Here is a 16,335-nt window from a genome sequence, read left to right as displayed (position 1 = left end):
GCTGTCATATTCCCAACCATCAGAAGGAAGCATTACGTCTTAATCAGGACTGCATGCAGACTTGATGGATATTTACAAAAGACTTGCTAATATTTATGTCTCTAGACATTATTGCTCTGCGGATTGTGAGAAGTCAATTTAGCAATGTTATTGGTAATGGGTGTCACTTGCATCCATCAAGCATGCAGTTGGAAATATTAATTTAGAAATGGATTACAGTCCAGATGCTCTGCAGCCCAGCCCAAAAATCTGGTGGTGGTGGTGGTGGTGGTGGGGGTGTTCCTGATTAATTAAGGCGTCCGCTTAAGAACGATTTTGCTGGAAAAACAACCTAAAGGGACTTTTCACAGACTTATTGTACTTATTAATGGATTCTCTCTGATATACATTAAAGGTGTTAATTACAAGATGTACATCCTTCAGACGCTGCCCTGGAAGGAAGTGGAGCATGAATACTATCTTTTTTTTATAATATACATACACCGTATGTAAGAGTATAACCACACTTCTATGTAGAATAAACTTTCTTACCATGCATTTCTATAAATGCAAAGTAATTCCGTCACGTACCATCAATTCACTATAAGCGCCTTGACGCAAACGTGGAAATTGAGCTCATCTTGATTCCCAGAAAGACTGAATGAGCTAACGCTAATCTGTTCTCCTCTGCTCATTTTAATTTTCATTTTATGTCCCTCACCCTCTCATCCATTTCCACTCTCTTCTGAATGCTGCTGAAGATAGATTCTAGTTAGGAGACAGTGAGTGTTGGTATGGAAACTGGCTTATGAACTACTCAGGTTGCCAACGTCCTAACTCACATAGCAACCACCAACCTCAGCCTCTCCAAATGTTGACATGAAGCAGCTTTGTGATTTCTGATGACGAGAAGCCAGCAGGGTTTATTTTTGGTGTGCAGATATGCTGCTTGTGAGGAAACGATGCATGGATGCTGTGCCAGGGTGACATGGCAGACTTTGGGTTTGTAAAGAACAGGTGACATTCCATTAACATTTTAATGAAATAACGCCCATGCACCTTTCCCTAAAATTCACTGGTGTGGAAATGAATCACATTCTGCACGGCTGCAGAAGTAGTGAGTCATCTTAAGACCTTTGCTTACAAAAGCCCTCTTGCTTTTTTTGATAAGTCGATTAATCTTAAACACAAATGGACCTGCGTCAGAATAAAAGCCTTCAAATGGATCCAGGCTGCCATATCCTTCAGTCCTTCTTTACACATGAGTGCACAGAGCCATATTTTCATATCTATTTCCAAGGCATGAGGATGTAAAAATAATACAAATTGAAATATATTAATGCAAGGGGTATTTTTGAATGCTTAACTCAATGAACTGAATGTTTTTCTGCAGCATTACTGATGCCTGTTGCATTCAGGAAAATTTCCTCTCGGTGTTGCATGTTATGGCAAACAAATTGCACTGTTGAATTAAGTTATCAATATAAACCATGCAGATCCCTGTTAGAGTGTAAATGATGGCGTATGTCAGTGAGTCTTTCCTACGTAGGGCGTGTCATCGGCGCTTTCCTGCTGTTGTTTTACAGTTGCAGCTGTTTAAGGAAATTACGGGTAGCAATAAGGTTATCACACACACACATACACCCTTACTTCGACACACACAATCAACTCTCTAAGACATTAGCCATGCACCATGGGGAGAACAATTTCAGCCACACAGTTCTGACAGTGCCTAGAAATTTCTCATCTCCATATATACCCATGAGCAGCAGTGGTGTTTTCATGCACTATATGTTCTTAATGTCACCGAATACATGCAAAAAATGCAGGTTGTGGATCATTGTGTTATATTGACACAAATACCATGCTAATAGTTCATCCCATCCTGCTACAGCCTCATTTACTTCATTAGTTAGAAACAGTTTCTCTGTATGAATGCTTAAAAGAATAATCACTTATTTAAACAGCTGATGTTTCGTTTTCTGCAATACTGACTCCTTGACTAATTGTTTTAGCAGCTGCATGATGTGTAAAGGCAGAAAATAATCTATAAATAACTAGACAGCACTCAAAGAGCACGAACCTCCGAAAGCTGCTCACTTTCCAGGTTTTGTTGCTGAACCTGAAGGCAAGAGTCCTGTAATCTTAGTTCAAGCATTCATGCTTTCATGGATTGAAGTCATTAGATGACTCTTGAGCTGTGTAATAATGCTCCTTCCAGTGGAGCTCACACTCCAACATAACAATGTACACCATGTACTCTCACTGCTGGGGTGACCGTTTGCTTCCTCGTCCCATCATGAAAGAAAAACGGATGGGAAAGGCTTCAAAATGTTCACATCAGAGGATCAGCTTTAGCTGCTCATGGGAGTAATCTATTACTTTAGAGGTAGAGGATAGGATAATAGAGGATCTATTATCTACGAGCAACCAGTCAATCAGTGATCACATGGGTACAAAAAACAAACAAGACTGTTATCCTACATTACGTTTTCGCAGAACTTGTAACTCGGATGTTTTTATTTTCACGGTCCGTTTTATCAACTGACAGATCAGCAGGAGGAAAACTAAAAGAGGCTGCAATTCACTTGACACCTAGGGGTGTGTGTGTGTGTGTGTGTGTGTGTGTGCATGCACTTGCATGCGTTGGTGGGGGGGACAGGGTTGGCAGGGGTGCATGTGGGTCCTGTTAATACAGCTCCACCATTATGTATATTAGCCCTATTCCCCTGAGTGCAGCTTCACCATTTAGGGTGTTCAATCACTCCCTGCTTTATGTGAGTCAGGACAAATGAACACACACACACACACACACACACACACACACACACACACACACACACACACACACACACACACAGCATGAATAACTGCAGCAGAGAGGAACATAATTAGCAAGGATTCAAGCTGGAATCTGATGAGGATACAACCCGTAACCTTGGCATGATGTCTGTGGCACCGTGTGTGTGTGTGTGTTTGAGAAAACCATGTTATTGTGTATTATTATTGTGTTTTAGTCTGAGAAGCATGTGTGTGTGTGTATGACCCATAGTCATACAGGCACGAGACATGTACAACTTAGAGCAACTGAGTGAGCGATCACTCTGTGTGTGTGTGTGTGTGTGTGTGTGTGTGTGTGTGTGTGTGTGTGTGTGTGTGTGTGTGTGTGTGTGTGTGTGTGTTGATCGTATTTGAGCAGAAACCTACACACACACACCTCGTTTTAATCACAAACTCGGGATCAATACTCTATTTGGCTGATCTAGTGTGCGAGAGAGTAATCCAGATCACAAAGTCCACAGCAGATGAACAGAGACAGTCCGTGGAGAATTTGCTTCAGACTATTTTCCAGGTGTGCGTTTGTTTTTCTCTAGACTGATTTTGTGTTTTCCTGATCCAGCAGCAGCGATCATGTGACCTCTATCCATATCTGATATGTGTATATTCCTGCTATTAGCCAACACCGCTCAATACAATATGGGGTCACGCCGAGGCGGAACAACCTTTCGCCTTGCTTTTTTCCCCCCTTGCTTCACTTTTTTTTTAATAACACACACTTCACCGGAGTCGGAGCTGACTCCTTGAGCCACCTATGAGTAGCTGTGAACTCCACCTCTTAACCTCCATCTCCTCAAGCATTGATCGAATAAACAAAGTCTCTGACACGTCGAGCTCCGGGGAGGTCTGTATAGGAGAACGTGCAGCAGGCGCAGGTGAAACCTTAGGCTTCAGCTTAGAAAAGGTGTTTTAATGAGTTCAGAAATGCTGATCGAATAAGATTTTACTTGATTAACTCTCAGATTTCTAACGATCTTTCGTTTCATTCGGGCCGTTTCATCCACCAGTAAATATGTCGCAATAGAACTTCATTTCCCTTCATTCAGCAAACGACATCATTGCCCCATCTGGACAGTTTTCAGCAATATTTTGTCTTCATTTTGTCTAATCAATCACTGTCATTTTTTTACTCAGATGTATTTACTCGATACCCTCTGAGGGGTTCTACATTATTAAAACGCAAACACACCTGTTTTTGTTTTTTTTACCTTAATCCACATTTCTATTAAAAAAAAAAGAAAAGGCATCTTGATTCATAAGTATATTACATGCAGTGTTGACTTGAAGCAGCTGCTTATTACCCACCTGATATGACATAGATATTGGAGCTGCCTGTTTTTAGTAAATGGCTCTGAGGTTTGCTGTCACATTGATGGACTGCATCATACGCTCCCATTCAACCTGTTGTTTGCAGCTTCATACTAAATGTCCTTTCACCACCAATGTCACCTCAGAGACTCAGCTGTCAGCATCACATGCTCTCCGCCGCAGAGTGGGGACCGGTATGATGAATCCGTCAGCTGATTAAATGTGCGTAGGAGTGGCGGCAGAGATAAATCTCTTAAATCTTTGATGCATCATAAATATGCATGTAACTGTGTTTGTGTTGGGTTGTAAACATAAATTGGGGTTTATTTATTTTCCTTGAACGCATTGGGTTTTGATTTGAAGTCTGGTGGAAAGTCAGGCTGTGAAAACGACATTTACAGGCAGAGCGCTGATCATTTGCGTGCGTGATTTATATTACCCTGAACAACTCCAGGGTATGTTTCTCTTGCTCTTTTTTAATTTAGATTTCTATTACAGTAAGTTTTCTCTTCCCACCTTAACCTTTAAATGTTTTAAGATGCCCCTAGCACATTCAGCAAGAAAAAAAAACAACCTCTGTAAGAACTGATAAATGGATGGATTTGTCATTCAGGCAATTAAAGCTAAGTTGCTAATGTGATGAAATAATCGGGATAGAACAGCAGTCAGGATTCAATGAAATGTGAGACTAGAGGATGCAAACAGTTTCTGAACAGTATCCCATCCATTAATGTTGATTGCATGCAAACCGAGTCGGATGCATTAGAGGCATCCTTGCGTCTCTCTTAGAGCGTCCACACGGTTTTCCCACCACTCCATGTTGTTGCTATTTGCATTTCAATGAAAGGTTGCAAGACTAGAAAATGTGAGTAAAGGTCATTTTAAAGGGTATATCCAGAGGTCCTTTTTGTGGTGAGGATATTTGTCCAAACTCGGGTGACATTCGCTTGAAAACTTTTGATTCTTAAAAATCAGGAAGGGGACCATGGAGTCAGTGACATCTGTCCATTCTTACCATCTGTCAGCTTCATTTTGCATCCGAATCTCAACTCAAGCTGCAGTTTTTGTTTCACCAAATGTTCCAAACACAAGCCAAAACAAGTCGTTCCTTTTTGTCAGTTTGGGGATGTTGGTGTTTTTTAAAAAAAACTAAAAAACCTGTTTCCATGGTTATAAGATAGATTTGAGCTCATTCGGGTGGATGGTTTCATTACAGGAATATATCCGAAACATTTTTTGGTGCATTTTCACAAACTTTCCACACAACAACAACAACAACAAAGTGCTGAAGAGTAACCTTTTGATATTTCGGTTGCTGCTCTCGTTATTTTTATTTCATATCCATGGTTGCACAGATGTTTTTGGCTCCTCGTGTGAAGTGGGATGTCTTGGACGATGGTCTCTGGGGGGGGTGACTCAAACTCTTCTGTATTTTGGAAAAAAAAACTTGTAACTTTATGTAGATATATTTTGTAGAATTGAACTTTATCTAATACGTACAGAGGGTTTAGACATCATGAAGTGGATCGCAGCCATGGCGACTGGTGGCAGTCCTACTTTACATGTGCTGATAGAAGGAAACTGACACATGAGGGTTGAGAGAGGCAGTAAGACCCAGAGGAGGAGCAAAGAGAGAGAGAGGAAGAAAAAGAGAGAGAGAGAGAGAGAGAGAGAGGAGGAGGGACTGTCTTCACTCTCCGCTCTATGCGTGGTAGCTCGTGGTGCTGGCGCGCCAGTGTGTGGCTCAGCCTGCTGGCGGGAGTGTGTGCATCGGTCCAGCGTAGTGTGTGTGTGTGTGTGTGTGAATGTGTGAGTGACTTCAGCGCTCTCTCTGCGTGTAAGACAGGTGGAGATGACATGACTGCGTTCGAGAGAAACAAAGGGAAGGACCTGTAAGGACACACACACGCACCAGACACACACACACACACACACTTGTAAACACATTCACCTTTTCACCTACATTCCCTCACACCCACACACACAAACACACAGACTCACCTTTAAGTGCATGTAGTCTTCTGTGAAGGGATAAAACAAAGTTGTGGAGTGTGTGTGTGTGCGTCAAAGTTAGATTTTTCCAACACTTTCAGTCAGACTGTACCACCTGACTCCACGAGTGTGTGCTCAGCGGATAATTCAGACACACACACGGGTCCTGACTCTTTGTGTTCTTGATGCCTGCAGACGTGGTCAGCAAGTGTTCCTGCGTCCTGAGGAGAGTTCAGCGCCGGCCCCGACCAGCAGACAGTCAGCCGTGCCGTCCGAACAACTTCAGGTAAGTCCACTCTATTTATTCTCTCCTGCGCACACAGTCTGGAAAACAGGATGCTGTTGCTTCACGCCCTCTGCCCTCTTCTCTCCTCATTTTTTTTTCCTGTCCACTCTGTAGCGAGTAGACTGATATATTCACCACAGTGCATTCAGCTCTTCCTGGTTTAAAGTCCATGAAGTTGATGTCTAAATTCCTTTTTTAATTTTTTTTTTATGGGCTTTCTTTTGGTTCCTTGAGCTCCTGTTTGGTTTTCAGTTCTCGCACACACTCTTCTGTGTCCTCTGCCACTTGTTATTCCCTCACCATTCTTGTTTTTGGGAACGATGGAGGAGGTAAGTTTCAACTCCTTTTCTCCCTTGATTGAGTCGGTGAGATACTTGTTACCCGCCTGGGGCTTTCTGTCTGTGTGTGTCTGTTTGTGTGTCTGTCTGTGTGTGTGTGTCTGTGTGTGTCAGGGCTCAGATAAAAGATGAGAAGATTAAACATAAAACGGCAATAAACATGAAAGGTAGGAAATTAAAGGCGGTGGTGTTTTTGTTGAATGGCCAATGAGTCTCTATTTGCTTTTGTCACACGCAGGTTCGTGTGTGTGTGTGTGTGTGTGTGTGTGTGTGTGTGTGTGTGTGTGTGTGTGTGTTTTACAGTTTTTCATTTGAGTTGATTCAATTTGCTCTTGCAGTCCCCAGAGCAGTGCGTCTTATTGTGTTCTGTTTTTTCTCCCTTGAATCTCGTTTTGCTGTGTCTCGCTCCATCTTTCTGTATGATTTGTGGCACACAAGCAGATACATATGATGCAAAATTGCAGCTTTCTTGTTTCTTGAGTGCATCCTCATTCGTGTTACACTGAAGAGCAATTTTGTTGTTTTGCTGGAGGCCAACTAGAGAAAAATGTTTTATTGGGTACCAGTGTCAACATGTTCTCCTGCATAAAAGTACAGTCACGCAAACCTGAGCTCAGGTGTGCCGACACTGATGACCCACCGCCCCACATCCACAAATTTTTATGCCCACACCAAAAGGGGATCACTGTTACCTTTATATGTTTGTGCGTAATAGGATGGGTTCTGCCACCCACTGGACAGAATTCAGTGAAATTTCACACATGCATTGTGGACATCATGAAGGTGTGCATCTCATAATTGGTTTTGTCTGATTTTACAGTTCAGGCACATTGTGCTCACATTCAGACATTCAATTTTTTTCCATATCACACCAAAAGATGATTGACTGAACTGAGTTTAATTTCTAAGATGTTCTGTAAAAGTTCTAATAATGTGCATTTCATAATTTACTCTATTTTTACATATTTAACAGGTGATCTCCATGTCAGTTTCACCTATGAAGGGGGAATGTACTCATCCTTGGATATAAATTTTCTTATTCCATTCAAAAAGTGAAAGATTTGAACACAAACACTCCAAACTTGCATACATATATACATAAATACATGCAAACATACGTGCATGAAAACATACATTTTCAGTGTGTGTCTGTTGAAACCTGTCAAACCTCAACACGCACAGTCAGCAGTCAGGTTGTATTGTGAAAAGTCTTGCCTAACTGCATTCCTCTTCCACTCTCCGTGGTTGTTTGTGATGACTCATTATCAGTCTCACCAGTAGCACCAGAGCCAGTCATGCTCTCTGTGATTTGACTGCTGGTGCTTGTGCAGCATGTGCAGTGCCACCTGCAGGAGCTGCCTGAAAGAATTTGTTCCAGTCTCAGAGGTGCGTCTTGGAAGAAGCACTTTCTATTAGTGCATCACTCAAAGAGGTCCTGCAGCGTTTTCTCTCTATTTCCATAAAAAGGTTTTGTTAATGTCTCGACTGTTATCTTCTACGAATGCTCGCATTTAACGACATCTTTGTGGTCAAAGATGTCTTATGTAAATGTCTGGCTGTCCTCAAATGCTCTTTATTTATCGTCATGAATATAATTGTGTGAATCCAATGCTTTTATACGATTGTAGAGCTGTGTGCAAGCGTGTGTGTGTGTGTGTATGTGTGTGTTCATTTGTTCATGCTTGTGAGTTGTGTGGCTGTAAAAGCAGCAGGTTAATCTGTTCTCAGTCTCCAGCGGAACAGATGTGAGGATTACTTTGTCAGGGAATCGAGGGTGATGCTTGTGGTGAGGTAGAAACCACCAAGCTCCACTGAAATTCAACAAAACGAGTCCTTGTGCGAATCTCATGTGCATATTTTATAAGCTCTGCTGTTCTGGGTATTGATGTGTCAATGCAAATTTGTTCTCCTTTTCATTGTTTTTCACATTCCTACATGCAGTCTGAGTCTTCACTGACTTAATATGTCTGCAGCAACAAGTGCGCACTTTAAATAAAAAAAAATTGAAGCGACACTTGGAGGCAGGTGCATTCATTCGTCGTTTCTGCACAGATGACTCCACATTTCCACACTTCTGATTTTGAAAATCGCTGGTTTTCTAAAAGCATACACACATTCGTACCTATGTGTGGGTTTGTGTGAATGTGTCCAGGAATATTACACAGTATTGCCCCAAATAGACGGACCCAGATTGACCCTGATGACATTTTCTGGATGTAATAGATTGAAACCACTGAATTTGCTCTCTATTAGATTGCAATGATCAGTACGGGAGGGGGGGGGGTGTTCAGCCTTTGTGCTTTCATTTCACAGCTCGAATGTTAAGAGAATTTTTTTTCTTATGGTAATAAAAAGAAAACAGGGAGTGCATTGTGATGACTGTTGTTAGTTTGTGTGTTTACCACTACCTTCTTGTGAATCCGTGCTGTTGTGTTTGAATTCTACTTATAATCTCTGGACAAATATTTCATAGTGTTTCATTTGGTCTCCTGCACTCGTGACACTTCATCACCACATCAGTTTGATTTGTTTGTTCTGCTGCAATGCGCCCCTGCATATTTGCCTTTTTATTGATAGATACACTTATATGAGCAGGTAGGCGTTCATTGTTTTGCTCAAGGGCAGAACATCACAAGCTGAGCTGTTGTATGAAAGACAAGGATCTTTAAAAAAAAAAAAAAAAGAAGACATATACACATGGCCTTTTCAGGCATTTATTTGAAATAATTCTGAAACAGGAAAAATGATTGTCATTGCCACCAAAAATCAATAGCAGTACCTTTGACTCTTCCATCGTACGAAGACACGAAGAAACAATCTCTGGAGACCTGACTTGGACATTTCAGCCTTATCTAACCTAACTTTATGGACTTCTTCTTGTCATTGCGATGCCTAACCACAACGAGAAATGAAATTGTGAGCTGGATGTGTCAGGAAGGAGGATATAAAAAAAATATCTACCACTTAAACTCGAAGAGAATAAAGAAGCAACAGATGAGTCATCTTTCACCTCATGTAGGCAGAGCGACTTCTCCTGTAACTTTCTCCCAAGGTGATACTCCCCCGAAAAATCTATTTTTTGGTGACACAAACCTGGAACTTCCACCAATATCCAACATTAAGACGTGAAGAAATGCAGCAATGCCCTCAGAAGTTGTAACTACATCATTTCCACCTTATGTTAAGTTATGTAAATAATGTTTAGTCTTTCTTTTCTTCTTTTTTAGTCTGCTTTATATCCTTAATGGGAGTGTCGTCAGTCTGATATGCGTCAGTAAGCAGCAAATATAGATCATGACTTTTAATAAAGCAGACACAACAGGGGGGCTCATTCTTGGTGAACACTCAGTGCTTAAGATGAACAAATATCAACAATAGCTGCAAAAGAAAAGTGATGCTGGTATTTCACTGCTGAAGCATGTGAAGCGGTGGAGGAGCCACTACAGGGAAGACTGTTTCTAATTAATTTTGCACAACCAATTATCCATAGTTATTATATGAAAGCACACAGAAGCATCTTTCCTTGTAGATCCAAACACAACAGTCTTTAATGGTCTTCTTCGAGCTTACCTGTTGTGTAGTGGTGTTTATAAAGCTCCAAAGTGGTCTCTCACTTTCATTCATATTTAAAATCCACCAGGCGTGTGCTTATTCTCTTTTTTTTTCTTTTTTTTGCTGCGTTGAATTAAACTACAGGGAGAAAGATCCATAAAGTTCTATTCCCATCTCAGTTTTCCAATCTTTTCTCTGTTTCCAATGTCGGGGCGACTCCATGAGAGATGAGGCGTGACACGCCTGAGCACTCGCCACAGCAGTAGGGAATGTGTGCTGAGTTGACAGCTTAAACCTTTGGGGGATCGTTGTGTCAGCACGGCGATGAGTTGTTGAGTGGTTGTGAGTGGGAATTAGATTCCACACGGTTTTATTTTCTGTTTTGATTTGAAGAAGTGCAGTAATACATATATATATATGGAGAGAATTACAGGCTAAGCTTATGTATTTCATTCCCTGAATTGAGCCAGGTTCATTGTGATAAAAGTGGGCGAATATTCATCTGTTAACATTTCTTTTAAACTGAGAGGTTTCACTATTTGATCAGGGAGAGCTGTGAACGTAGCCAGTAATACACCACCTGCCTGTGCTGTTGAAACTTGCACATTCTATGAAGCACAAAACTGCAGAAGAAATAAAAATAAAACATTTCTTCAAAAGTTGAAGTTAAAGAATTATTGATTTTGCAAATCTTTGGATGATTCAATTTCAACCACATGGAACGTTTGTATGTTAACACACAAAAAAACGACGAGCTACAAGCTCAATCAATGTGGTCATGTCTGAAAGTAAAGTATTTTATTTGACATTCGATTCCTTATGCTTCTATGGTGCTGATCCTGTTGCAGCGAGTCTAACTGTATGTCGCATTGATGCAAACAGACAGGACCCTGTTGTACATTCAGTGGGCTCATACGTGTGGCGTTATCTGCCGTGGAGTTCAAAGCAGATTTACACAAGGACCAGTGGCTTCATCTGCCATAGCCGTTTGAATTGCCGAGTCTGATAAATGACCACCGACACAAGGGCACCTTGACTCCCAGCAGCGCTCTGAGAGTGCTGCTCTGTGTGCGTGTGTGTGTGCATGTGTGTGTGTGTGTGTGTGTGTGTGTGTGTGTGTGTGTGTGTGTGTGTGTGTGCATATACAGTATGATGCATAAAATGGGTGTGCATTTGTCAGGGTCAGTGTTTCCTCCTTGATAAATGGAGTGTATTATTCAGTGATGCTGACTTTTTATTTCAAGTGGATCCCTCCAGGGTTTCAAACAAGCTACTGCTACCCTGCACATCTGTCTGCAGGTACATACAGTAATGCTTGTAGATTTGCTAATGAAAAACCTTCTTACTTATTTGCCAATTTTTGAATTTGAATGCACTCGATTGCACAGTATTCACGTTATGGATCATGATTTTTAGCTGAGTTAAGTGATCTATTTACATTTGGTGTCTTAATGCAAGCCTGCTGCTTTTTCAGCCTCTGTATGCCCTGGAGGTAGATGGATCACAGATTATTTGCATTGTTTGTGGACCCATATTGTGGCTTCTCTTTCCTGCAAGTCAAAGTATTACTGCACAAGACAGAAATCCAAATTGTTCCCACTCGTCCGGTTATTACCTTACCATTGTAGCTTGCTTTGTGTAAGTGTGTAACTGTCTCCTGAATGGATGAGTCACACACACACACACACACACACACAAATTTGCTAGGCTTTTTCTTTGCATCATACACATTTCCAAAGTAACATTTCCATTATCTTTTTTTCTCTCCTGCTTTTGCATTTTGCAGAAGGTAACTACACCAATTTTCTGTGGCGGTAAATGTCAACTTTGCTGCGTAAAATCCTGCCCAGGAATATCAGCCCATTACCTAGTCTATCTGATTACCCAATTGGCCCATATGAAGATGAAGTAAAAGCTGCCTGTCTAACCACTTATAAATGATTTAATACAGAGGAAATGTAAACCTGCCCTGGCTGCATGATGTAAGCTGCCACTTCTTCAAACTTAAAAACCACATAAAGAACAGTTGGAACTTTTTTTTCTCAGATATTAGTTTGGGAAAACTTTAAAAAACATTATCAAAACACTGAAACCAGAAATTGTAATTAGGTCTTTAGATGGAAGACAAAGGACCTATCCTTCTATTGCAGATGGCTTTACGATGATTGATCTGTCTGAAGCTAACTAATCCATTACCTAAGCATGAAATGTTGAGGTGGCTGTGTCATGACTGAGAGAAAACACACCATCTAAAGTTTGAGGAAAGAAGCAGCAGATGAGTCATTGTTCATCTCATTCAGGCTGAGAGACTTCTCCTGCAACTCTTTCCCAAGGCGATACTCCCCCAAATCTATTCTGAGCATCTAAATGCCTCCATCAGCTTGAAAGGTCAAATTCCCATTCAAAAAAAAAAAGTTTCTTCTCACAGCAGTTGTCACTTCGACCACACCAAAAATCTACATAAAGTATGTGAAGGCATAAGTTTTCAGAGCTGGAGTAAAGTCTGTTTTTTGTTTTTTGTTTTTTTTGGGGGGGGGGACACACACCAAATCACAACAGAAGGTCTCCTGAAACTTCCCAAAGCAGCAGATATAGACACAGTTCAGGGATCCAATCATTTCCACATGAGCAAGGACTAATCATCTCAGGTGGGCGGCCATGTGCCTCGTGTGGATCCCTGCATTGGATGAATGAATTTGATATGAATGTGTCGAGGAGGAGAGGGAGAGCCTCCTTAACATGACAGGAGTTTACTGCATCCTGGACTGAGCTGAAAGATGGTTCCACAGGAGAAGTTCTTGAAAACTGAAGGGTCTAACTTCAGTCTGCACTTTTGATTTTTTTTTTTACCCACATTTTTTTTTGTCTCGGATTATTTTACCTCTTTCAAAAAAAGGTGATCATCAGTCACAGAAGAAGGGGAACAGATCAGAAGTGCAGTCAAGAAGAAATGCAGATGAGCCCCATTTCAAGGTTGGGGTAGCTGAGCTAGATTCTACACTATTATAAATTTGCCCTTTTCTCCTTATTCTTCTTATTTATTTTTACTTTAAAATATCTCATCATAGGTTGACAGTTTCTCTCCAACACAGAATCATCATCACGTTAACTCCCTGAGAAATGTGGGTTTGCAACTTCAAGTTGGGAGCCTGCAGATGAATGCATAATTGAATTTTTGTATCATAAAATGAAATGCACATAGTTTCTTTAAAAAAATTACAAAAGAAATATTCTCAGTTGAGACACAAATAAAATGCAAATTCATTTTAATTCAATGTAAATGTGATTCATAACACAGAAAATTAAGAGTTACTACACCAGAGCTTTAACACATAGAAAAAAACCCATTTCTTCTCCTGTCTGTCCCTTTTATTACCATTTCCAATGCCACAAACTTTTTCCACATTTAATGATTTGAACTTTAAAACAGAAGTTGGGTGACCTACCCACACTTCTGTAACTTAAAAAGAAGCTGTATTGTTCATTGGTTGCTCTCAACCAGCAAGACAAAGCTAGACAAGGTAGGTAGGCTCTTACTCTTAATTCTCTTTTAATATCTTTATGTCATTGTATTACGTTGTATTATATATTTGCGTGTTTTAGTGCGGTTCTATTTCTGTCTCATTCAATTTGCGGTCCTTTGTGGTATTAGAGCACGACTGAATGGAGACTCGAATAAAAGGCAGAGAAGAAAGAGTCAAAGAATTGGGTGAAAGAACGGCAGGGGAAGAGGTGTCAGATGTGTGATTTCCCCCAGGAATGGAAGTAAAAGAGGGGGGCGTGTCCTTTTCTTTCCGACTTCCTCACATACAGTGCGTGTCCAGCTGTGCGAGAGGTGTGTGTGTGTGCATGCATGTGCATGTCAAATGCATGCATCTTTTGTGCCGACCTGACTTTTTCACTTCTTACTCATCTTTTTAGATGTCGGTTGACCGACTTCCTCATCGATCCAATTCACACTAATAATGGACATTGATCTCCTTCCATTCTCCACTGCACACACCACCCCCCATACGTGTGTACAGTGCCACACATGTCGATACATGCAGGCACTCAGATGTACACTTCCACTGGAACAGAGGTCAGCATCCCTCTGGAATATGTACCTTTTACACTAAAAGCGTAGCTGCATCATCGGGGATACAGTGAGACGTGTGAGTGGCTTTTAGATTTCCCCATGGGGAGGCTGACAGTTAACTGAAATGGAAATATGAGCTCCTGTATCTCAGACAGTTGATCTGAAAATCAGTTGCATTTGAGGTGTGAGGATCTTAACTTTAAAGCTCCATGTGCTCTAAATTCCCAAAAAACATTTACGTCCAAACACTTGAACATTACCCTCCCTGTTAACTCACACAAAAACTATTAAAACTTAATGAAAAGCACTTCATGAATATTGATACGCTTAAATTGTGTCTGTCTTATTATTTCATGCAAGAGAACTTTATTGGCAATAATACGCTAAAATGTCATTTTCGGGAGTGACTGTCACAGAACTGCAATGTCTCCCATTTAATTCTAGCTATGAAATTTAATCGTCATTCTCACTTCTCTACGCGATCTAATAAAGTCAGAAATGCCTGACAAATATAATCGAATTACATCAAATAAAAAAACGCTCCTCTGTGGAGCTTGTGCTAATTATTTCATTTGATAGCATCAATGGTATCCCAACTTTTAGACTCATCCTAAATGTGAAATATGGAATTTCTCCATAATGAATGTAAATAACCCAACTGTATGGGGTGGAGAGGGGGGGTTTCGAAGAACTAGCAAGTAGCCCCAACAGTTTTGTACAGTAATTTAATTAACCTTCAAGTGTGTCTGAGCTTCCTGGTGCGTCATGATCCACATTTGGCTGAACGCTGATTAACATCGGTTGTCAGGTCCTGAGTGGACCGGCAATCAGCGCTTTAAAATATGAGTATTCAAAGCAGCGTCAAACAGAGCCAAAAATAATTAAAAAACTAAAAAATTATAACAAAGCACCGCATCAATGAATGGAGGCCGCTAGAAGCTAATAAAGAGCAACTGGTCGTTTATTCGTTTGAAAAAGATCCTTTTTTTCCGACTTAATTTCATCTCGTCTCTTACAATCCACAGTTTGGACATGAATTTATTTGATCATTAGCGACTGTCTGCTCCGCTGTGATGCATCCTTGCAGTTCAGTGGTAACAAGATGCTAACTAGTGATAACTTTGTATTAATTGCTTTTATTTCATTGCTTTTCTTGTCATACCGTTTCCCTTTCACTGCTGATATTTTATTTTTCTTGCTTTCTTTTGTGCAGACATTCACAATTTATTTTTGTTGACAACTAGATGCTCTAGAAGTAAATTGCAATCCGCCCTCTGAAGAGTTTTTGATATGTATTTTCAGGTGCTGGCGTGCACGCCGTGTTTATCGTGGAAGCACATCACGGCTGAAGCACTCGACAGGCGTGCAGCGTGTGTCTAACATGGCGTTCAGCGCTACCTTGATCAGAACCAAAATGTCAGTGATGGTGATGCTCGCTCTCCGCTTCCTCTCACATCAGGCTACGCGAGGGCTACTTCCTGTCATATTTGCTCTCTCTTGTGATTCATTCTCGATGTTTGAGTACTACTGAATGGATTCACGCCTAATTAATCCATTTCAAAGAACTTATTGTAAAATTAAAGTGGAAGTAAATTGACACATCCAGACTGAAGGGCGTAGAACCAAGGTAATCCAACCAGCTCCTGTTAATTGTTTGAAAGTGTAGTAGAAGACAGGATTTCTTCCTTTCCTTTTATGTCCACCACTCAATTAACCTGAACCCTTCATTAGTGTCGTCATTTCAAATTGAAGATAAATTACAGAACTGAATCAAGTTGAAGGATGGACACTTTTTTTTATAAAAGTCAGTCTGAGAAAATATATATACTGTACTTAGAGCGTATTACTACCGCAGGCTCAGCTCATACACAGGTTATTTGTGCATATTTAACGTGACAAACGTAATACTAATCACAAAGATGTTTGTACACAGTAAAACAATCAAGACATAATTATAGTTGAGC

At 40.7% G+C, this 16,335-nt stretch overlaps 1 protein-coding gene across 2 annotated transcripts in view; it reads left to right on the top strand.

Moving 5' to 3' along the window:
* LOC137596736 (cGMP-dependent 3',5'-cyclic phosphodiesterase) overlaps nt 1-16,335 on the top strand; it is a 121,040-nt gene that overhangs the window by 29,483 nt on the left and 75,222 nt on the right. Inside the window, exons 1-2 of one of the 2 annotated variants that reach the window (XM_068317460.1) lie at nt 5,846-6,017; nt 6,313-6,403. In XM_068317460.1, coding sequence (XP_068173561.1) covers nt 5,983-6,017; nt 6,313-6,403 — 126 coding nt within the window. In that variant the 5' untranslated portion in view covers nt 5,846-5,982. Of the gene's footprint in view, nt 1-5,845; nt 6,018-6,312; nt 6,404-16,335 lie in introns of those variants that run through there. The other variant, XM_068317459.1, reaches the window with a different exon arrangement.

This window comes from Antennarius striatus, chromosome 6 (genome assembly GCF_040054535.1).
Source record: "Antennarius striatus isolate MH-2024 chromosome 6, ASM4005453v1, whole genome shotgun sequence".
NCBI classification, from domain to species: Eukaryota; Metazoa; Chordata; class Actinopteri; order Lophiiformes; family Antennariidae; genus Antennarius; species Antennarius striatus.
This window is presented reverse-complemented; position numbering and strand designations above follow the sequence as displayed.